General features: G+C 35.7%; 1 protein-coding gene across 1 annotated transcript in view; it reads right to left on the reverse strand.

Annotated features, from left to right (window-relative positions):
• The window catches only part of CNTN3 (contactin 3), a 244,471-nt gene that overhangs the window by 190,712 nt on the left and 29,021 nt on the right, over positions 1–24,738 (reverse strand). The window contains exons 2-3 of the mRNA XM_060109564.1: positions 22,326–22,452; positions 9,053–9,228 (exon numbers count right to left, since the gene is read on the reverse strand). Of these exons, the coding sequence (XP_059965547.1) occupies positions 9,053–9,228; positions 22,326–22,452 (303 nt within the window). The remainder of the gene's footprint in view (positions 1–9,052; positions 9,229–22,325; positions 22,453–24,738) is intronic.

Raw genomic sequence — 24,738 nt, forward strand, 5'->3', positions numbered from 1 at the left:
CAAACAACCAAGGATTACCAGATATCTATGAAAAATTTCTTATATGAAATACAGAAACCATCCAGCATAAAATAGAAATGAAGCTACTTGGAAAAAAGTTTGTCCTAGGGAAGAAAATGTAAAGGAAGAAAAGCATCCTTCATATCTTCATACAGATCTGAAAGGATAAAACTACTAAACTAGAGTAAGATATAAGGAGGCAATTTAGAGAACAGAAGGTCTCAAGTTGTAAACATGACAGCTGGTATCAAAAACTCAACAGAAGTGTTCAAAACATGATTGAAGTAATTCACCAAGAGTCAGAGATAAGAGTCAAAAGAAGAAAATTTGGATAGAAGGTGTGGGGGGGAGTGGTGAGGTGGGAAAAGTGAGGAGAGAAGCAATCCAATCTAGGTGGTCCAAAATGCAAATAATGATGTATGTCCAAAAGAAAATAGAGAAAACCAGGGAGAGGTAATCATTAAAGCTCTCAAAACTAAAGGCCTCATGTTCTCAAACTGTAAGGACTGAGAGAGTATCAAGGATGTTAGATAAAATTTGACACATACCAAATCAAATCACTGTGAAATTTCATAACACTAGAGACAAAGAAAAAATCCCACAAGCTTCCTCTAGAGAAAAACAGGTCCTTCTATATAAGGAATCAAAATGGCAACAGATCTCTCAACAGCAACACTGGATGCTACGAAACAAGGAGAAATATCTTCAGGTTTCTGAAGGAAAATGACTTCTAACATCGTATATTTACAAGGCTGAGTCTCTCAATCAAGTGTGCCAGTATAATTTTTAGAACACATGGTCCAGAACAATCATAGCTAGCCTTCATCCTTTCTTGGGACAGTTGAGGACATGGTGCTCTAAGACAATGAACACCAAGAACAAGGAAGAGGTGGACATGGAACTTAGCTGAAGGGAGATCCCGGAAAGAGAGTTTTGCCCCTAATGTGCAGGAAAACCAATCTAACTGGAGCATCCCAAAACCTGCAAGACAGATTTCTCCAGGAAGGTAAAACTGATAGAGTAGCAGATGCTTCTCAAAATCTGAGAGGACCCCCAGAAAACTGGCCAAAATTTTGGTTGACATAAGTATAAGACTATAGAAAATTAAGAAATTGAAAAATAAGGTTCCTAATTTGAAGGACAAGAAAATTATGCACGGAAGGAAAAACAATCATAATTATAGTCTGCTACAAAAGTCAGCTCTGAATATCATTTACAAAATCATAGTAATGTAAACACTGAATATTGACCTAATTCAAATTTTGACCCAATAAAATCTTGTAATAACATGCTCTGAATTAATGTATATTCAAATGTTAATCATTTGGCAACTGGATTCTTCGCAGCTCCCTCAGTTTCAAACAGAGACAGGTGAAACGTTTATTCTTTGTGGAGGTTTGGATGGGGATTGGGTGGGGAAAGGGCTTGGGTGATCACTTGGGTCTCTATCCAGTCAAAGTACAGTAAGTGGAATATAGTGTGGATTTCCCTATTTTTAACTTTGTGTTTTTTTAAGAGTGCTGTTTAAAATGCTGTTTTCTTCATAAACCTCATAAAAAAGCAACCTCACATTTCTGTGGTGGCAAGGAGGTGGTATGACAGTGTTATAGCATCAGTGCCAGATTTGATGGCCAATATTAATGCTTAAAACTGAAAAATCAAGAAGCAGCAAATAAGCAAGTTATTTAAAAAACTGAAGTAAATATCAAGAGCCAGTCAAAAAGTTAAAAGTAATTTCCTTTAGGAAAGGAGAAATAAAAACAATATGGGCAGAAGTCTGACATTTTTTTTAAAAACAAACAAAAAACCGCCAACTATGTAGAAGTTTGCACATGCTTACATTATTTCAGATATAAAAGAAAAACTAGAAGATAAAATGAACAATACCAATAATATCTCATTCATGATGTTACAAAAATTCAACAACTTACTGGAAAACAATAGTATAGTATGCTGCAGGAGGGAATTACAGTGTAAAATGCTGCAGAGTCCTCTATTGTTGGAGATATTGATTAAATTTGGACTTTGTTAAATGTGTGTACTAAAATTTCTAGGGCAATTACTATAAGAAAACAAATAGAGTATATAACTTGTGATGTTACTCAGGGGGGAATAAATTCTCAATCAGTCCAAAGAGAAGAACACAAATATTAACATTTTCATATTAATATATTAATATTTAAACTATAAGGCAAAGTGCTTTATTAGAGTTAGCAAGTCACCTCATTTTGACCAAAAATATACCCATTCTAAACTTCTATACATCAATAATTTACTAATTACAAAAAGCAAAATAGAAATACTAGATAAACTGAGAAATCCACAATCACTGTGAGAGAAATTGATAGATTAATTAGATAAAGCATCATTAATAATATATATATGATTTGAGCAACACAATTGCCAACTTTAACCCAAAGAACATAAGGAGGACACTTCTCTGGTCAATGGGTCACTAGGTTAGAAATCAGTAACCAAAGATGACTAGAAAAACTCTGTATGTTTGGAAATTTAAAAACACATGTCTGATAACTCAAGGATTCAAGAGAAAATCATAATGAAATCATAACATTTATAGAACTGAACCATAATAAACATGTTATATGTCAGAACGCAAATTTAAAGCTATACATATTTAAAATAGACAAAAGAAAGGTAGGAAGGTAATGAGTTACCTATATAACTTAAGGGACTAAAAAAAAGAAAAATAAAATAATCCAAGAAGCTGGGAAGAACAATAAACATAAGAGTAAAATGAATGAAATATAATATAAAGATTCAAAGGTAAGGAATAACAACATCAAGTTCTGACAAGTTTGATACTAAAATAATAGTTAGAATGAAATAGGGAATGTATGTATAGATAAGACACAGACAAGAAGGACAGTAAGAGAAAATGCTTTGAAACAACTTTTTGACAATACATTAGAAAACATAAACAAAATGGATATAATTCCTAGGGAAAAAACACAATTTTTTACAAAGGAGACAATATGGTTAGTCCTATTAACTATTCAAATGATTCAATCAATAGTTAAAATATTTCCTGAATGAAAACTCCAGACCCAGATAGTTTTATCTGTAAGCTCTACTTTTTATTCAAGGAGTAGATAATTCCAATATTTCTCAAAATTTTATTGGGAATATAAAATAAGGGGTACTCTCCAGCTCATTTATAGAGACAAATATAACTTTGATACTGAAGCCAAAAAAGGATAGTATGAGAAGAGAAAACAAAAAGAAAAGCTCCTATATTGATATATATGCAAAATGCTAAACGAAATATTGAAAAACAGATAACATCCAGCTATTAAAAAAAAAAAACTTACACAAAAGCCAAGTTGAAACTAAACCAGGACTAGAAGTTTGGTTAATACTAAAAACTGTTCTCTGCATTAACAGGTTAAAGGAGAAAAACAGAATGAATATCCCAGTAAAAGTAGGAAAAGCATTTACAAGAATAAAGCATTCCTGATTAAAACAAAACAAAACAAAACAAAAAACTAACTTAGAGAAGAACTGCCTTAACTTGATAAAGAGTATCTTTAAAATCTATAGTAAACATCATACCAAATGGTGAAATGTTAATCTTATTCACTCTTGAAAATCAAGAGCAAAACAGGGATAGGGATATTCACACTCAAAATATCTATTCAACACTGTACTGGACTAGAGAAAGTGCACTCATATAAAATATATAAAAGGAGCAAGGGTTGATAAGAACACAAAAACTCTCACTGCTTGCAGATAATATGATTCTCCAAACACAAAAGCCCAAAGAAGCCAGACATGATGACCACACACTGCTTTTCAGTTGGCTAAGAATGGCCTCATCCATCAATTACGCTGGTAAAGCTGACTTCCCATCCTGGAATAAAATAAATCGGTACCTCTACCTCACACGATATACAAAATCAATTCCAGATAATTAAAGACTTAAATGTAAAGAGGAGAATATTAAACTTTTATAAGTACATTTAGGAGAATGTCTTTACCATTTCAGGATAAGGAAGAAAAAATTTTAAACAACTCATGAGAGAACATGAGCTATAAAAAAATCAATACTTTAATGTAAAATTAAGAACATCTGTTTATCATCTGACACCATCAAGGAAAAAAAAAAGCCACTAAAAAGAAGATATGTATATAACTGACAAAGGGTTAATCCAGCGTATACAAACAACTCTTAAGCTAAAAAAAAAAAAAAGACTACCATACAGTGAAAAAGTATCTGGATAACAGAAACATAAATGGTCAACAAATCTAAGAAAATGAGCTTAACTTCACTGTAATTATAGAAATGCAAATTAAAACCAAAATTACATTTTAATTTAAAAATAAAAATGCAAATTAAAAAGTAAAATACAATTTTATATTCACCAGATTTGCACAAATTAAAATGGTGAACAATAACAAATGTTGGTAGAGATGTAGATCAACAGATACAAATATAATGTTGGGGGGGAAGTTGTAGATGTAGGAATGCTGTCTGATGTCATTACATAAAAGTTTAAGAAATGAAAATGGTCAAACAATTTTACATGTTGCTTAGAAGCACATACATATTTATTCAAAGGATAAAAAAAGCACATATAATTCAGAACAGGGGCCACCTATTCAGAGGGAGTTTAAGAGAGAGAAGATAATGTCATGAGGGTGAGTTATCAGGTAGCTTTAATTGTACTTTGAACCTTTAAATCTTAAGATAAGTGGTGGCTACACACAGATTCTTTACACTTTTCTCCATACCATTTATACGTCTAATATAATTCATGATTAAAAATGTATTGCACCTCAAAAATGGTTAAAAGAAAAACATTTTAATAAAGAATGACAGGAAATTCAAGAATAAGAGAAGTAAAACAATTATCAATAAAGCAAAGATATTTGGGGTTTTGGAGGTACTACCCTCACTTTTTGTGGTTGGAATTAAGAAGCTGGCAAAAACATTTGCAAATATATTAAACAAGCTTCAAAAATTATACACATGCAACGTAACCGTAAATCACTGAGAAAATGTCTACAATTCAAACATTCCATCATTTTACGTATCTTCCCCCTCCCTAAATTTTGTGATTGCTCCACAAAGAATCTGTTAAAAGGAATAAAAAATGCCTACAGAAAGTACGCTTCTTAAACTATAAATGAGCTTTTCACTTTCATTTAATTACAAATACTATATTTAAGCATCTTGAAAATTAAGATAAAATTTCACTGGATTTTCACCAGTGTTAAAAGTGGTGCATTGAGGATAATGTCATTTACTCATTTCCCCATGAAGCACATTTTAAGTACTTTTTCCATGGCTGACAGAAACAAAAAAGTATTACTAAGCATGCAAACATAGCTATAGTGAACAATTAGAACATTTTTTCAATGACAACACTTTATTATCTACTTACCTGCGGAAAAAACAGTCACGGTTCCCCTGAACTGGAGTCATGAGCATCTAGAAGGATGTATATGTAGTAGTACAAGACTCTTCTTATTAACCCCTTCTTTCAGTTAATGTATTACAACCTTCAAGGTTGTCAAGTTAAAGGAATGCTCTTATACCTGGTAATTTGGAATCTCTGATGTATTAAATATCCTCCATGTTTTTTGCCACCTTCTTTGGTTTCTTTACCAGAAACCTATATCTCAAACATATGAATTCAAAAATTCATTTTTTTATATTTCCAGCTTAATGTGGCATCAGGCTAAGAATAACCAATATTGCTCTTTGTAACTTCCCAAAACCACTTGTGAAAACACCAAAAAAAATTTGCAAAACAAAAGAATCTCACTGTACATCAAAAACTGCAAAAGCAATCGAATGCCAAGCATATGAGTAAATAAAACTTATGAGGCCGATGAGGTAGACTGTGGGGAAATACAAGGGACTAAATGGTAGGTACATCCTGGGTTTTCTGTATAAAGAGAGAATTCACAACAAAGGTAGGAAGATATTTTGTGCCTTATTCATCACATGTATCCTGATAGGATGCACCCCAAAGAGAAACTCAAGGACAGCACCAAATGAAAAAAAAAAGAAAAAAGAAAAATTTTTGTTGGAAGAGGCAATCCACTCACTATGTGCTCTTAGCTTCCTGTTAGGTGTTTCTAGACGTACCAAGAATGAAAGGCCCAGTCACTCCATTTCTCAGGGATGTGTTTTCAGAGACCAACCAGGAGGGATAAGACAGGCTCTCCCTCTAGGACAAAGAGCACACTTGCTTACTCCCTGCTATAAAAGAGATGGATTCACTAATCTCAGTGTTCCTCAGCTGTGGGTGTAGCATCTCTCCTGGCTAAATCATATCACTTCTGCGGGACTTGGGGGTGAGGGGAACTGAAGCGTGGTGCTTGCTATGCTGTGAGTAATGAAGCTCTTTGTTACTGACCCAGGAATATCATGTCTTCTGCTAGCATCCATGGAAGAGTAGCAGCCTAGCTTATTAGCTTGTAAGTAGGGTAAAATAAAATCCCAGACTCAACAACTTTATCCCACTTTGCCTATAATGTTCTGGCCAGGAAGTAGGGGCAGACTGCAAGAGACATGATATAACTTTAGAAGTATCTGCAAACAAGCCACTCTCTCCAGGAAGAAAAGACTGAGGAAAAACCTGTAAGTTAATGATACTTCTTCAGGTATTAGAGGGCATCAAGGATCTGTAGTAGAAAAATAGCACTGCTTAAGAGGAATAACGTATTTTGTGTGAAGACTCCGGCGAATAGGGAATTAGGCTGGAAACTTCACATTCCCCTATAGATCAGAGAAGTGAATCTGATCTCTGCACGTGGCAAAGAAAGCAAAATCAGGGTAATCGATTGACATGTGTTGACAAAGGCTGAGTTTGGACAAAATTTGCTTTAGAACCTATTAAAAGTATTAAGCATAAAAATGGAAACATCAAATGAAAGTAGGAAGAAAGATTGCCTCTAAGATCCAAAATAGCATTTCAGAAAACTGCCTATATCTTCAGAATAATACAAACAAACAGATGTGGCTTCAATCAATCAGAAACAGAAATTCATAGGAAAGAACAACCTGAAATAAACAGTATTTCAAAAAATGGGACAAAAATAATCCCTTTCAATCCTTTTAAAAATATAAATAAATCAAACATACAACTAAAAGATGCAGGAAAATTTCCTGAATTGTGTATGAGATGTCTAAGTATCGATATAATAAAATAATTTTTCAAGTTGTAAGCAAAGCAAACAAAAAAAGAGATCTAACCCCATCTGTATGCTGGAAATATATATATATATTTATCTTTTTATATATATGTTTTTATATATATATATATATATATATATATATATATATATATATATGTTTTTAGCTAAAAGAATGAAGAAAAACTATCCCATAGTCAACCAAGAGAAACAAGAAACAATTACAAAAAAATAGGAGGTGGGGGGCTTCCCTGGTGGCGCAGTGGTTGAGAGGCCGCCTGCCGATGCAGGGGACACGGGTTCGTGCCCCTGGAGTGGCTGGGCCCATGAGCCATGGCTGCTGGGCCTGCGTGTCCGGAGCCTGTGCTCTGCAACGGGAGAGGCCCCAACAGTGAGAGGCCCGCGTACCGCAATAAACAAACAAACAAATAAACAAATAAATAAAATGGGGGGACTGAAAAAGTAATTTAAATTTAAAATTCTGGCTACTAGAGAAGTAAACTTTTATAAATTAAAAAGTAATTTTATAAACTAAAAGGTAAACTTAAACTTGTGTAATATAAATATGACATATAGCTATCAAAATGCACAGGGAAGATACAGGCTAAAGAAAAACAACAAAAACCTGGTCATAGACGGAAAAGAAACAGAGGAAGCAGAAGAAAGAGTAAGGAAGTTTGAAAAACGGAACCCACAGAATATAATGGCAGGAACAAAACCAGCCATTGCCATTATAAAAACAGAAGCAATAGAATAAGCCATGCATTAAATGACACATCATCAATTTATTAATGGTCTGTGGCAGTTGGGGGAGACTACTACCACATTATAAGAACATTTGCATTCTAATTTCAGAATAATTGAGGTGTAAAGAACTAAAAGAAATCTTAGAACTGAGGTAATGCTGATATGCATTATATATGAAACATACAACAAAAACAAAGGAAGAGGGGCTTCCCTGGTGGCGCAGTGGTTGGGAGTCTGCCTGCCGATGCAGGGGACACGGGTTCGTGCCCCGGTCCCGGAGGGTCCCACGTGCCACGGAGCGGCTGGGCCCACGAGCCGTGGCCGCGGAGCCTGTGTGTCCGGAGCCTGTGCTCCGCGGCGGGAGAGGCCACAGCAGTGAGAGGACCGCGTACAGCAAAAAAAAAAAAAAAAAAAAAACAACAAAGGAAGAGAGACTAGTAAGAAGAAACAAAAAGTAGAAAATAGTAAAAAGATATATCAGGAAGATAAACACTAAATTAGGTCTCTGGTCCCAATTCTAAATTCCCTGCTAAAAAGCATGTGGTTTTCTCAGGATGGGACATGGGTTCACCCTGGTCCAATTAACAAGGTACAAACTTGGCTTCCAGAGCCAGGCCTCAGTGGGGGCCTGTGTTGAAGGTCATAATGAGCTGGGCAAAACTGCAGTGGAGGTCAAAGATATGTCACGTTCTTTTCTTTCTCACTGTCTTTGTTCCTTTATATTTTCAGATTTGTTAGATGTAATTCTCTAATTTCAATGTTCTGCCAGAACAAAGGTCATGTCTGACAACTCGTTCATATGCGTTTCAGTTCTAACATAGTACAAAGCACAGAGTAACCAATGAATAAATACATCCTTAACTAGATTATTTTTCCTCCCCTAAACAGAATCCTTACAAAAAAGTAAAACAGATAACACACACACATACACCCACATTCACATACACCCACATTCACATACACACACATTTTAAACTCTGCTTTGTACAGTATACAGAGATCAAAAAAATCATATTGAATTACTTTCGCAACCTATTTCCTTAATTAATAAATTCCACATACTGTTTCTGAAATCCGAAATGACCACACAAATTCAGTTATATATTTTTAAATGTTGGACTTATAGGTGTGAACTTATACTTACAGGCAAACTGGAGTTTAGCTTCTCTGCTGACAATTGTTCCAACTGAATTTGTTGCAAAACATTGATAACTTCCTGTATCCCAATTTCTGTTGGGGTTAATAACCACAAGATTTCCTCCGTTCAACTTATAACGATACTCCATACTCAGATTAATATCGCTTCCATTCAGCTGCCATCTGTAAAACAAATGTCCAGGATTTTCCCCTTAGTATATTTAAACTTTTTAAAAAATCTGCATTATATAATCTACTTTAAACATCAGCTCTCTTATAAATGAAAGGCAACAAATATATCATTCAATTATTACATAATTGAAAAATCAAACATGCCTAAGTTTTGTTATCAGAAACAAAAGGTTAAATTATAGTAGAAAGCACAAAAGAGTAGCATCTAAAAGCTAAAGATTTTTCGAGATTTTCTGAAGAGGTGAGAATAATTTAGTTGGCTCACTAGGGGGGAAATTAGGCTTGGTTTGTATAGACAAAGATGAAGTAGAAAGTTGAGGTAATTACATCATATACTTCAGGCCAGCCTCATGCTGCCGATGAAGGGGGAGAAGAGCACATTTCTTTGATTTATCCAGACTGACTGAGCACATTTAATAAATTAATTGGGTAAGTGCTCAACTATCCATTTCAATTTGTCTGAGTAAATACCTGTCCCCGAGGCCCTCCGCTCTTCTAAGCCATCACAGTGATATTTACTAAATGGTACACTGTGGTAAAAGATCCTAAATGCCACCTAGGGGGTCAGAAACAGTAAAGGCATTAACCCCAGAGCCATATTTATCAATGGGAAACCAAAAGAAAAAAAGAAAGAAGCTGGTTTTTAAACAAGAGTTTTCAAACAGAAAAACCAGAATTTTTTAAACAGCAAGCACACCTGACACATCCAAGTAGATTATTACCTTTAAAAACTCATTAAATATCGCACAATCTCAAGAACACATCCATTGTATAAATTAAGCCATCTGTCTCCTAGAGGACTTGATTTTTATAATAAAATTACACTGGTATCCGTTCTATAAATTTTGGAGTATTATGGCAACAATCTCAATTGCTTTTCATAATAACTTTGAGAAAGTGGTTAATAAAATGACCATTTCACAGACGAGGATTTCAATAAAACAGTTGAGTGAGTTTGCAACTCTCCCCAAACTATTAATTACTGGATCAGAACTAGTACCCATTTGAATTCTAGCCCAGAGGTCTTTAACCATGTCATGGGTCATATAAAAATTGTATTAATACATCAAATATTTAACCTGGAAATAGTAATATTGTGAAAGCATAAAAAGAGGTGAAATGTGAACATTATCACAAACCAAAGCACATAAAGTTAAATGAAATATTATATAGCTGTGAAAATGTATGAGCTTTTGCAAACATAGAAAAGTCTTACAAAGGTGAAAACATTTTTTACAGTGCAATGTGATACCATGTAAAGTTTTAAAACATATAAAGTAATATTAAGAATGTATTAAACATTTTAAAATGTATGAAAATGAATCACTTCAAGTTTAAGGTACTTTAGAGCTCTCATGGAGAGAAAAGTGAGAAAGGGTTATGGGGCAAACACCGGGAAATCTTTTTTGGTTTTATTTTCTAAACTGAATAGTGGTTATATGGATATTCATCATTACACTTAACTATATGTTTATATCATTTTCTATATCTGAAATAGTGCATAATAAAATTTTAATAATGGAGGCTACAGGAAATGAATAAATTTAGATGTTTAGTTTCTACAGCTCAAAGCAATATTATATCATTTGCTCATTTTAAAAATCAAGACTTTCTTGAATTTTCTTTCTTTATGCACATACAAGTCTCCCAGGTCTAAAGCAATATTTCTTCTGAGAAATCAAAATGAAATTAAGAGGAAAAACTGGAGGCCCCATGTCTTTTCTTTTGAACTTAAAAGAGCAAAATTACAAAGAAATATGAAAAAGCCGTAACTGCTTTCTCGTTTGTGGCAGATTTCCGCTATGGGTTTGATTCTGCTTTGTTTGTAGAGTAACTCTCTTATGCTCCTTCCCAAGGCAAGTCCATATTTGCATGTCCATTTTAGGTCACTTTCTTCTCTCCTGACTTTAATCCTGCCCTTAGAGATCTGAAGTCGAACCACGAACACTTATTAACCCTTCTTCATCTTATTCCTGCCCAAATCCTAGAACTATAGAAACTCAGAAAAGGAAATGAAATCAAGGAAAATTGTCCATCTGCATTCTGTCTGAATACTCTGCACTCTTGATACACAAGGTGGTCTGCAGACCAAGATCATCAGCATCCTCATCACCATCTGAGAGTTTGCTGGAATTGCAGAATCTTGGGCTCTATCCTAAATCTACTAAACCAGAATTGGCATCCTAGTGAAATCTGCCAGTGTTTAATATGCTCATTCAAGTTTGGAAGAACTGGTCTATAATATCCCCAAGAAGCAACCGTGGACTGCCTATAGGGGACATAGATAAGAATTCCCCGCTCTTGATTTAGCCTACTTCATATTCAACAACTATGATTAGAAAAAGCAACTTTCCTTCCCTCCCTTCCTGGTGAAAAAACATTTATTGAGTGCCTATATGTCAGGCAACTTTCCAGGTTCTAAGTATGGGGTGAAAAAGGTCGCTGCCTTCATGGAACTTACATTTTGGGGGAGACTTTTTAATGATTCCTAGTTCCTACCCTTTCCCCCCTTGTCCAGTCCCAGGCTCTATCCAATCCTACCATGTAACAGCAGAATGAACAGAAATGAGATTCAGAAACAAGTGCTCCTTGTTTTATGGGTTGGACTCATCCCTCACCAGCTGTGTGACCATGGGCAGTTAACCTAACTCCTTTAAACCTAAGTTTTTAACATGTAAAATAAAGAGAATGTCATCTTTCCCATAGGGTTGTTCTATCAATTTATTTAGACAATGTATGTAAAGCCGGTGGCTCAGGGCAGCCAGCCAACAAATGGGTCGGCACCATTGTTAACAAGGGAGGAGGTTCCAGCAAAGGCTGCAAACCCAGCTGTCTGCTGTTTTTCTCTTCTGCCATCCTCAGAGTAGACGTGGGTTATACGTAACCTGCTTGATTCAATGCTTTTGGTCATCTCTCATGTGGAACGGGCTGTATCTTCCACATAGGGTTTGCCTGCATTTGTACCTGCCTGAGAAGTCAGGGAAACATGGGACGAAACACATGCTGGGCTTGACCTTCAAAGAATAAATCTGATAGTAAATCACAAGTGGGTGGGTTGAATTTTTAAGCTGCAAATGGCTTGCCACTTACTAAATGATTTAATACTTGCAGGAGAGGAGGGAGGGGAGAACTCCTCTAAATGCAAAGCAGGAAAAATATAGTTAATTTCACATACTTTTTGAGTGGAAAACTCTCATGACAAAGGGTACTTGTGGCTTTGTTGCCTACAAAGAACAGTTTGTACCAAGGAAAAAGGATTCCAGCTCTAGAGTCTAGAATGTTTACGGCCTGATGAAGCACGTCTGATGGCTTCATTTGAAAATTGTTTTCTTGTTTAGCTGATGAATAACAGAGGTACAATGGCTATGTGGAAAATTGTAAAGATAAATAAAAATATGGAGAAGCACTTCTTCTTGCCTATTTAATAGCTGGAAAGATTTAGAGATCATAAAGTACGTGGGAAAATATTGTATTTCAGTAAGTGTCTAAGATCTAAAAGCTATCATCTCAAAGTTTTGACTGAAGATCCAAAATGGAAAACATTTCTTCTATTATGCATAAGTGTTTCTTACTTCTTTTAGCTCAGTCTTTGTCATACAGACAAAATCTCTATATTATTTCACTATGTGAAGAGGTAAAAGCTACTCTCTTTTACGTATGTTTCTGCTAGACCGAAAGTATAAGTGCATTTGTTTTAGCAAACTCTTAGAGCAAAGATATATTTGAGATACTCTGAAGAAGGTTAATTTTCTTTTAACAAAGCAATATAATTATTTCTCTCCTCCTTAACACTATTCATCATTAAATGGAACTCATCCCCAGGTGATACAAAATTTCTGAATATCTTATTAAACAATGGTTGTTTTTCCTCTTGCTGAAAATATGTGAATTCAAAAGGGTTGTCTTGGTTTAAACTCTGCAATGTGTAAGCAATCTCTGGGCCTGGGCATCCAAATATTATTTTATCCTGAGGAAAGAATGTACTTAAGTTCCTAATACAAAATATTCATATTTGGGCCTAATATCTGAATATTTCTAATATGATCTTCTGTATAAGAAATATTCATGAAAAGTGAAGGCACACACATATACTCCTTAGACAAAGAATGTGTCCAATAAATCTACAAATTAGACTTAATTTCTTTGCAGTAAATTGTAATCCAGCTGTTCAGAGTTCATGAACATCATGCATAGTGGTAAGACTGTGATAGGTAAGTGGCACATTCAGGTCATAAATTTGGGAAGCTTTCAGAGGTAGACACTGTCTTTTAGTTTTGCACATTCATAATCCTTTGTAAAAGTTACAGATGTCTACCTTATGAAGGAATTTTGAAGTTCCTGAGGACTCTAAAATCTCAGAATGAAATCTTTTTGAAATATGGAAATGGTTTAAAACTTCATAAAAGTAACATTTGCATACCCCAATTCCATTCCAAAAGGCTTAATGCAGTGATCTGGAGTAAAAGAAGACAGCTCTGGGGCTCTTGGGGCTACGTACACCAGCATTTCAATCATGTAACATTTACACTGTGCTCTAGAATCAGACTAACATTGTAGCTTTAGCTCAGTGGCAAATGTCACAAGATTAAGCACCTCTGCATAATCATCATCTTGTAACACTCTTGAACGATCTTGTAAGTTCACTGTCTGCCTTCAGTGTTCAAACGCTCATTCTACATGAATTAGGATTTGCTTTTAGAATCCACAAGTGAGAAATGGTTTATTATTCATATTTCACAGCTCTGATTCTCAGGCAATGAGCTCTCATCCCCCTTAACTGCTTGGTGTGGAGCTTATATGTGAATTTGTTTCTAGGCCAATAACTTGAGGTTGGGGGTCTGGAAGAAGTCCTGGGCCACTTACTCTGATCGCTGACCTGAGGTAGCATGGATTGGATCAGTCCACTTCTAAGTCTCAGTTACATCCTCTACACAACAGGAAGCTGGTATCAACCTCACTGGAGAGAGGCTAGGGAGGTAAAGTGAGCATGAAAAACTGGGCCAAGCCTGCCACAATAGAACTGTGAAGGCTATGGCACTTTTCCCCCTAAAAATCTCAAATACAATTTCTTTAAAACATTGTACAGGCCCTCAGGTTAACAGTTTTTGAATCTTGAATATAAAACATAAGGTATGTGACATGAGAGATATTTCAACTGGTAGTTATTACTTTTAAGTGATGAAAACTATAATGGTGACTTCCAGGAAATAACTAAAACATCAGTAATTGAGAGCACATGAATCGCTGCCTTCCAACACAAAGAACAAACCATGTGTAAGACTGTGTGTGGGTATGTTTGTGTGCAAACACAAATTTACATAACAGTGAGTTAAATCAGTATAAAAAGCCTAGATTCTCAGTGTTGAGAGGTGCTTTTCAAACCATATAAGCTCCACTGGAGGATGACTGTCAATCACTGCTGAATTCCCACCATCGGTCATAATAGGTTATGCATGGTAGGTGCTCACAGAAGTTTCCTGAATTGGAGCAATCTTATTTTACCCTCTAACCTAGCCATCACTAGCCTTCATACAGTTGTCCCTAACTGTGGCCATCCATATTACCAACAAACATCTCAAAGACAGGGAATGAATGTATAATTATTTTCATTTACCATACTAGTTATTATTTATTTACCATACTAGCTATTATTGTATATGGCAACCTCTTACACAAAACCACACTAGTATGGAATGAAAATAATGAAGATAAACATAGATGTATCTTGTTGTCAGTATAATTTAAGGCACCAAGTCCTAAACTGGGTCTTCCACTAGAACTTTGTAACAAGTCACCCTTTGAAATTGAAACTAACAAAACTGAGTGACAATAAATTGGGTGACATCAGGTAGTTTCAAAATAATCCCAGGATGTAATTCAGCTCATGGTTGATTGTATTAATATTGTCCTTCAAGATATCTACACCCATCTTATAAAGTCTGGTCAGGAAAATGGAAACATAAACAATATTCCAAAGAAAAACAAATATCACGTGTTAGACTTTGATATAAAACCAAGCAAAAAGGACAAAATAATTTACTAAAATCTCTAGGGGGATGGGGCTGGGTTTGGAAAATATGCCCACGTTAAATACTTGTTAAGTCAACAGGCAATACTTTATTTGGGGTTTGACAGGAAAATTAGGAATTTAGTCACAGAAGCAATTTGTGGTTTTAGATGCAGCTTTCAAGTTAATAAGCAAATGAATTTATGTTCAAATGCAATGTTTGTTAATATGTTTACTGAAGTGATGAGAATAATTGCAGTCCTTGAAAGAATGAATGTCTGAATTTGCATATTCAATACTTTATCCAAAAATAACTAGTTAGGCTTCAGCAATTATTGCTGAAGATACAAATGAGTTAAATTGTGATGCTGTGTTTTTAAAAATCAAGTTTTTAAAATGTGTTTTATGACACAGATTCCCATTTGTCACTCATTGATAAATTTTAAACATATATAATAAAAAAAGGAGGCAAACAGATTAAAGCTACACTGCAATTAAAAACAACTGTTCAGTTTACATAGGTAAAGCCTCGTTCAAATTCATCACTGATTGTCTTTCAATTACTGAGGAGAATTATAGAAGATGGCTGCTATTTCTGCCTTCCCTGCATCCATTTCAGCTTTTTCTGGCAGCATCTTTCTCCTTCTCCTTTGAAGAGGCCACTCCTCCCAGGACCCAGGAGTGGCCAATGAGCACATTCCGTATCTCAGGCCTTAGTGATTAGTTAAGAATACAACTGCGACCCAACTGATTTAACTTGTGTTTGATCAGTATGTGTTTTCCTTCCCCATTGCCTCACTACCAAAACATAAGACCAGCAACAAAAAGATGTTAATTTTTTAACTGTCATCTTTAATATCTAAAATCTAACCTCCACATTTCTCCTGGGTTCTGACTGCTGACAGTATTAGCTATGTTTTTATTTCATGTTTTTCTGATGCCATTCAGAGCTTTTGATGACTCTAATAGGAAAGATGTCCTCTTTTTCCAGTTAATATTCTATGGAGGATATAAGTAGACCTAAGCAGTCATCTTTGTCACTTCAAGGGCAATGTGTCTCAAAATAGAGCCAAAACGGAGGACTCAATCCAAGTTTAAGAATGTCCTACAGAATAAACAATGGACCACTTCTGATCCTGTGATCCTTCAAGACACTCTTGACTCCCGAAATATGATCTAACCCCCAACTGCCTCTCTTTGTTTCCTCCCTGTTAACTTCATTCCATTTCTTTTTTCATGCCACCAATCTAGCTTTCACTGTTTGCTAAGCATTCTGAATGTAAGGATGAAGAACACACTGTCTTCACCTTGAAGGGAGTTACATCGGACCAGGCAAACCCACTTCATTTTGGTAAGTCTTATAATCCAGGAAGGCCTAGGTGCAATGGGCAGTACATGGCTGAAGCATGGAACCCAGCTCTGAGGATATGGAGAAGGCTTCATGGGAGAGACAATAGCACAGTCAAGTTTCAGATGCCCTGTTAGAGACACTGTCTACCTCTGCTTGCCTCAGGCACCAAAGAAATTCTTTCTTCTTTATGGTCCGCGATCATTCCAACCTTGTAAACGTTTCATTGCTCTTAGTAGCTGACTCTGTGTGTGGGGACCAGAGCTCATCAGCTAGAGAAGTCGGGATGCTAAAAGGAGTCGAGCTTGAGGATAGGCTCAGAGAATTGGGCCTAGTAATCTAGCAGAACAAATTACATTTCCTTAGGGCCAAGGGAATTTAGAGGAACAATAATTCTTACTTGCCTTGGAGCACAAAAGTAAAATAACAGTGACATCAGATCTTACATGGCAACAAGATATACATAAGGGGCAAATTGCATATAATCAAAAATATACTTTAAATATATTTCACATTTTATTAAATAGAATATATCATATATTATACATAATACATATGCTATGTATGCTCTATCCTATACACTGTATGTGGTATCATGTATAGTATTATGTGGTGTGTCTCCACACGGATGTGTGTTTAGATAATGAGTAAACGCCTTACATTTACTCCTTGAATAAATGGTGAGCAGAAATTAGTCCATGATTTTTTCTTCGTTCTTATACTGAATACATTTCAGTAAATTAAACATGTGCAGGATGTAACTCCATTATAGGGAACTCTACTTAAAAGGGAGAAACTGTGGCTGAGAGATCTGCATTTTGCAATGTTATATAGTCCTCACAACGTGTATATCCAAGATTCCTCACACTGTACTTTATTAAAATTATTTACTTGTTATATAAAGCTGGAAGAGAATGATGTTCTGGTTGCTTCCTTGTGATGAGAGGAAAACAGAAGAGCATTTATAGAAAAGAGCTGTGGATCCAAGGGTCAGAGCAGAGCAGTGCTGTCTCACAGAACCTTCTGCAAGCACCAGAAATTCCATCTGTGTTGTCCATTACACTAGCTATTAGCTACATGTGACTACTGAGCACTTTAAATGAGGCTGCTGTGACTGAGGAACTGAATGCCTAGCTTAACGGATTTAAACGTACATGGCCACACTTGGCTACTGGCTACCATATTGGACAGCACAGCCTGTAAGTCTCCAGCTAGACTAAACTTTGTGAACACAAAGGCCACATGGGACACAGGCACTTTTAAGGCTTATCTTCTTTGGCCTACATTATATTTAAAAAGAAAAACAGTCAACATTAGAAGTAGATTCAAAAAAGAAAATGTCTCAATTTTAAACATGTCTTGAAAAGGTTTTGTAATATTGGACCATGATTCCTGGATGGTAACAACCGGCTAGTGTTAAGGGGCAGTCGTGACCAGTGGATGGACTTGTTGCTGAATGTGGGACGGTCTCCAGTCATTATTCAATATGTCCATATGTTCCTAAGGCAGGGCCACCTCTTTTAGTTTTGTTACTTACCTGGTCCCCATTGGCATTTGAATACTATACTCCAGTCTAACCCAAATATGTGGTCCCTTTTAATGCTGAATGGCATCAGTAGAAGTGACCAGGGAGCCTCCTATTTGGGATCTTTCATCTTAGCAAATGATGGGCATTTTTAACCCTTTAAAAAGTTGGAGAAAATCCTTCCCATTTAAAAATGTTATTAATACTTCCTCAGGGTAACCTCTTTCAGCATCATCAACAATTACAATGAGACTGAATACTAATTAACCTTTAAATACAGGCTTTAGGGCTCAGGCGGGAAGACGCAAAAGAAAGAATAAAATTCTCAATTAAACCCTAAAACAAGTAATTTCTCTTGAGAATTTCTGAACTTTTGGATTTCTAATATGGCCAACTAAGAGTTCTTTTTACCCAGTGGGATAACGTAGACAAGATTTCTCATCAGAGAAGTTTGCCTCAGTCTGTAAGACAAGCTCTGGGGCTTTCAAAGGACATTCTTTTATAAGACTCAGAGATTTTATTCTGAAACTTGGGAAATGTGTTTGGACTGCTTTTAATTTACAGCTTCACATGAACCACTAATTTTCCTCCTTGATATCTTTCTTTTCCCTCCCTCCCTCCCTCTCTCTCTTTCTATCTATGTGCTTAGATTTATAAATACTTACAAAAAGGTATCCTTTCTCTGACTTTATGTAAAAAAAAGAAAAAGAAAAAGAAAAAAAAAACCCATTTATGTCCTCAAAGTCATTACCTATTTACACTATTTATCTGTAATTTTTAAAGGATAGCAAAAAATAAGAACAAGCAAGCATATTTTCTTCTGGAACAATTAAAGAATAATGCAGAATATTACCAGGTTGACTACTAAAGTCAAAAGCTAGGGAAAAAATCAGGCCATAAATGAAGGTGTTATCTAGGTAGACACGGTCATGATTACAACCCACATCAGTCTATATTCCCATTTATTCGATTAGCACAATCTATTACCTATACAGATACCATGGATAACAGGGAGTTGTTGCATATTATAGGAAAAGTCTAATATTTTCACAATGAAAAGAGGTTCCCTAGTGCTTTTTCAATGTCTCAATTTCTTTTTTGTTTTTTTAAATTAATTAATTTATTTTTGGCTGAGTTGGGTCTTCGTTGCTGCATGCCAGCTTTCTCTAGTTGTGGTGAGCTGGGGCCATTCTTCGTTGCGGTGAGCAGGCTTCTCATTGCAGTGGCTTCCCTTGCTGAGGAGCACGGGTTCTAGGCGTGCAGGCTTCAGTAGTTGTGGCACGCAGGCTCAGTAGTTGTGGCTCGCGGGCTCTAGAGCGCAGGCTCAGTGGTTGTAGCACACAGGCTCAGTTGCTCCGCAGCATGTGGGATCTTCCTGGACCAGGGCTCAAACCCATGTCCCCTGCATTGGCAGGCAGATTCGTAACCACTGTGCCACTAGGAAAGCCCCCAAGGTCTCAATTTCTAATGACTATAAAGTGAAATTTTATACTGGTTAGAATTCTTTTTTTCTTTGTTTTTGAATTTTATTTTATTTATTTTTTTATACAGCAGGTTCTTATTAGTTATCCATTTTATATATATATATTAGTGCATATATGTCAATCCCAATCTCCCAATTCATCCCACCACCACCACCCCACCCCTCTGCCACTTTCCCCCCTTGGTGTCCATACATTTGTCCTCTACATCTGTGTCTCAGTTTCTGCCCTGCAAACCGGTTCATCTGTACCATTTTTCTAGGTTCCACCTATATGTGTTAATATACGATATTTGTTTTTCTCTTTCTGACTTACTTCACTCTGTATGACAGTCTCTAGATTGAATGGATAAAGAAGATGTGGTACATATATACAATGGAATATTACTCAGCCATAAAAAGGAATGAAATTGGGTCACTTGTAGAGACCTGGATGAATACTGGTTAGAATTCTTAGCTTTAGAAAATCTTTTGAGCTATAGTGAAAGTGTCTGCTCAATTTTCCTATAAACCAAATATTTTAAAACAATAACTAGCATGTAAAATTTCTTCATTTATCAGACTTAAAACCGATAAGTCAATTTCAGTCACACATCTCCTAATCTCAGATACAGATTTTTTTAGAATTTCAACATATAATATCTCAGGACATATAATAAATCATAAAAAGTATGGTGCAAAAGGCAGAATTTTATCAACATTTTATATATGTTATCAGTATGTTTAAACAAATACATTATGTTTACACAATGGCATCGTGTAAATACCTGGTATCACTTTAAATGTATTAATCTGGAATTAAAATAAACACCTGATATATAAAGAAATAATTACAACAAAAGGCTGTTTCTGGATTTCTAAGCTCAGGTCTTCTTGATGTTTGATTAAACTTTGCAAACATAATTAATCTATTCATTTAGAAATAAACTGCTGTATGACTATATCTTGTATCTTGACAATTTTACAGCTGAACACATTTATCACCAAATTATTCACAGGATAAATGCCAGGAAATAAATTTACTGACAACAACAACAAAAAAACCCAGCCCACACATGAGTCATTTACATGGATTCTTTATAATATTCACAGTCGTATCTAAAAGGATAATCTTCCATTTCAGGGACAAACAAACAGATATATTTAGGAAGTGTTAGAATGTCCTACAAAAATGCCAGGAATAAATGTTTCCAGGATAATGTCTTGTTAAGTGGATCTGTTTATCCTCCTCCAAAAGAAGAAAATATTTTCAGCTTTTGTATGTGCTATGTCTGGTCAATTGAACTGGCTCATAAAACACAGTTTCTTGTTTTTTTAGTCATGTTAGGGACTTCCCTGGTGGTCCAGTGGTTAAGACTCCACGCTTCCAATGCAGGGGGCGTGGGTTCAATCCCTGGTCGGGGAAATAAGATCCCACAGGTTGCACAGTGCGGCCAAAAAAAAATAAAATCATGTTATACTTTTCTTATTTCTATAGGTTAAGGAAGAGGCAGACAGAAAACTTTCTATCACCTCTGTCAATTCTAACCAGTAACCTGGAATCTTTACATTTATTTTGTTGAAAACACACAAGAGGTGCTCAATAAATATGTTGTTGAATACTGTTGCAAGAAACTGACCTTGATTACTTCCAGATGCAAAAATACAAAGGTCTACCTTCTAGCCTAATGCTAACCCAGTTTAACAATGACTGTTCGTTTCTATTATCTACATGGGTTAAGCAAACGATAGAAGATCTACTCAAAACATTTAGAATTTCATTAATAAAGGCTAAAGTCTGCTTGTTCTGCAGGTTATAGAAAAGGTTTTGCCAAGCGAACTAATACTGTAAACAGAGTGTTTGAGACAAATGCTCACAGTACTCAAAAGAGCATGTTGTTTTCAAGGTACCTCAAGCACTTTCTCGTAACCATTTATACGAAAGCAGCATATGCTATTTATAAATAATTCATCTCTTTATTAAAGTGGGCCCCCTGAGCACCCCTAAAAGTAAAAATCATTAATCTTGTATTATTTAATAAAGTAAATATCCATCCCATCCAAATAATCCACCATCATCTCCCAAATGTTAATATTTTTATCTTAAGGTGATGGGAGTTCACTTTTTTTTTCTTTTTTCTTTGTACTTTTCTGTGTTGTCTGAAAGTTTTCAGTGAACAAGTTATTATTTATATAATCTGAGATATACATTTTCACATGAAAAAATATAATAAATTTAGTTTCTCTTCAAGAATAATTAAAATGACTTCAGTAGGAATGCATTTTATTCTTATTCTATACTTTATTCTATACTTAATGAACCGTCTAACATATTCTGAGTAAAATAGCAAAGGAAGGATAGATGCTGTTACCTTTTTCTCAAACTATGATTGCTACATACCTTTACAACACACTGAATTTCATCCCCACAATGGATGTGTTCCCAAGGACTACATGTAAATCCAAATCTATACATTGTTTTACCACAAATCAATGAAAATACATGGTTTATTTAAAAGACTCTACCATGTTTCTCTTTAATCAAGAAATCTTACTGTAAAGTGAATAATCAATCAAATATATAAAATATGGAGCCAAATGTTTATGTATGAGCTCTGCTGAATACAGCAGACAACTATAGCTTCATGTATTATTTCTTACTGATAGCATAAATATACTCAAGCAAAGAAAAGTTCACAATTGCCACATTGTTTTTTCTTAATTTGGATTTTCAAACATTCCACTGTACCTGTAATGAGGTGAAGGGTTGCCTCGTGCTTCACAATTTAAAGTTATTTTTTTATCCTCTGAACCAACAGGAAAAATGCTGTTGCTGGGTTCTTTGATAAACACTGGGCCTTGTAAGAGCAGCTCACCTATATGGGTGGGAAAAATAATCGTAATAAGTAAAAGCTACTGTACAAGCTTTAGTTTTGTAAAGAGGCTTATGACAGAAAGGCTTCCTAGACTAGGTAATTTACCAACGATAATTTAGGTAGAGTTTATGCATCACTTAAGCCATCTTTAACAGCCTAGTAACACTTCTAAGAGAATGAAAATTACTATCAAAACCACTGCCATATTAATAAGATTACTTAAAAGAATAAATAAGGCTGTACTAATTACTTTTTGTAACATAAACTCTGAATCCCTGAGTATTGTCTTTCTCCTAAAATGCTACCATGCCTGCAAATCTGAATGCGGACAATGTTATTTTGCATTCTGACCTCAAAACGCTCAATATTTGGTTGGATTTCCATTTTATTACTAGCAAATTGAAGAGAGGGATAGATACAGAACTGAACAAGTGTCCTTTAAAAAGTGTTTCTACACTGGTTAAGAGAACTTGAACATTCTAAGAATTCCCACATACACACACACACACGAAATTAAAAACCTGTGTCTTTGTACTATGAATTTCAAAAGGAATGAGATAACGCCATCACCAAATGCTTATGCTACTGCAATTGTATAATCATTACCAGAGCCTTTCTGAAAACAAACATATTCACAGGGGGGGGAAAAAAAAAGCTCTTTTCTCTCCTATCTTGAAATGCTCAGTAAAGTTGCAGAGAATGAATAATCAGACTAAGAGACAAAGACAACCCATGAACAGATGACAAAGAAAATGAGACGGAAAATAACTCCCGAAAGCCCAGAAACCATTTTGGCTACTTAACTAAGTAATAACATTACAACATTAATAAAAATGTTTCCCATAATAACTGGAATAATAAAATAACATAATACTGAAAATAATCATTGAAATGATGAAAAAGCAGCAAAGCCACCACGTGAACCCCATGTGCCCACATCTTTTCTTTAATCTCCACCACGCTCTGTGAGGTAAGTACTGTAATTATTCCCAACGCACAGAAGAGAAGTGTTGAATATAAGAGTGGTTAGGTGAAGTGAGCAAGTACACACAGCTTTTCAGAATGTACACACTGGAGATTATCTGATTCCAGTCCATGTAGTGATACCCTCTGGACTTCTGCCCAGTGAATTTGGCCTTGCCATTAATCTGGGCTTTGGGAGGTGATCTGTGTCTTAGCTGATAGGAATGTCTCTGTTTAGTGTGAGGACTGGTCACCTGGGTCTGAGGGTGGGAGTGGCCACACCTGATAATCCTGGATGGGGGCTGACCACACTAGAAAGACCAACCACATGACTGATGGTAGGAGATTTGGTCATATGGGACGAGGTGACTTGGAAACTGCTCTCAACCCCATATGCAATCAATCAACCATGACTGCAGAATGAAGCCCCAGTAAAAACTTTGGATGCTGAGGTGTGACGAGCTTTCTGGTTGCCAATACTCCTCGTGTGCTGTCACACATCAACACCAGGATGGTAACACATCCTGGGGACAACAAAAGCTTAGCATTCAGGACTCTTCTAGAGTCTGTCCTATGCTTCTCTTCCTTTGGCTGATTTTAACATGTATCTTTTCCCGGTAATAAACCATAATCATGAGTATAATAGCTTTCAGTGACTCCTGTCAGTCCTTCTCGTGAATAACCAAACTCAGAATTCACAATTGATGACATAAATGAGGGCGGTCTGGGGACTGTGAAATCAAACTTCAAAGTCTGGCTAACTCTGGGAAGCCTTCCACTGCAACATCACCATGCAGTTAACCCTTACTATTGCCCACCATGATTTAAGAAAGCAGTGGGCTATCCTCGGAAGTTCCTGGGTTTTGTTTCCATTTTTGTTTTTTGCTTTACAATGTTGTATTACTTTCTGCTGTTTAACAAAATGAAATCAGCTATACGTATACATATATCCCCATATCCCCTCCCTCTTGCGTCTCCCTCCCACCCTCCCTATCCCACCCCTCTAGGTGGTCACAAAGCACCGAGCTGATCTCCCTGTGCTATGTGGCTGCTTCTCAGTAGCTATCTATTTAACATTTGGTAGTGTATATATGTCAATGCCACAAGTCCCTGATTTTATTTACACATAAGGGGAAAACGTCACAAGGAAAAAGAAAATCTCACTTTTCCTTTGCGGAAAAGGACAACCTCCAGAAGAAAGGAATTTTGAAACAGCTACTAATCAAATAGTCCCTAATCAAAAAAGAACCAATGCTGTCATTTTCTTGAATTTTTTCCCTTCAAACAGTTTACTGCTTAAAAATAAATACAAAAATGACAGTG

Source organism: Mesoplodon densirostris, chromosome 10, assembly GCF_025265405.1.
Source record: "Mesoplodon densirostris isolate mMesDen1 chromosome 10, mMesDen1 primary haplotype, whole genome shotgun sequence".
Lineage (NCBI taxonomy): Eukaryota > Metazoa > Chordata > Mammalia > Artiodactyla > Ziphiidae > Mesoplodon > Mesoplodon densirostris.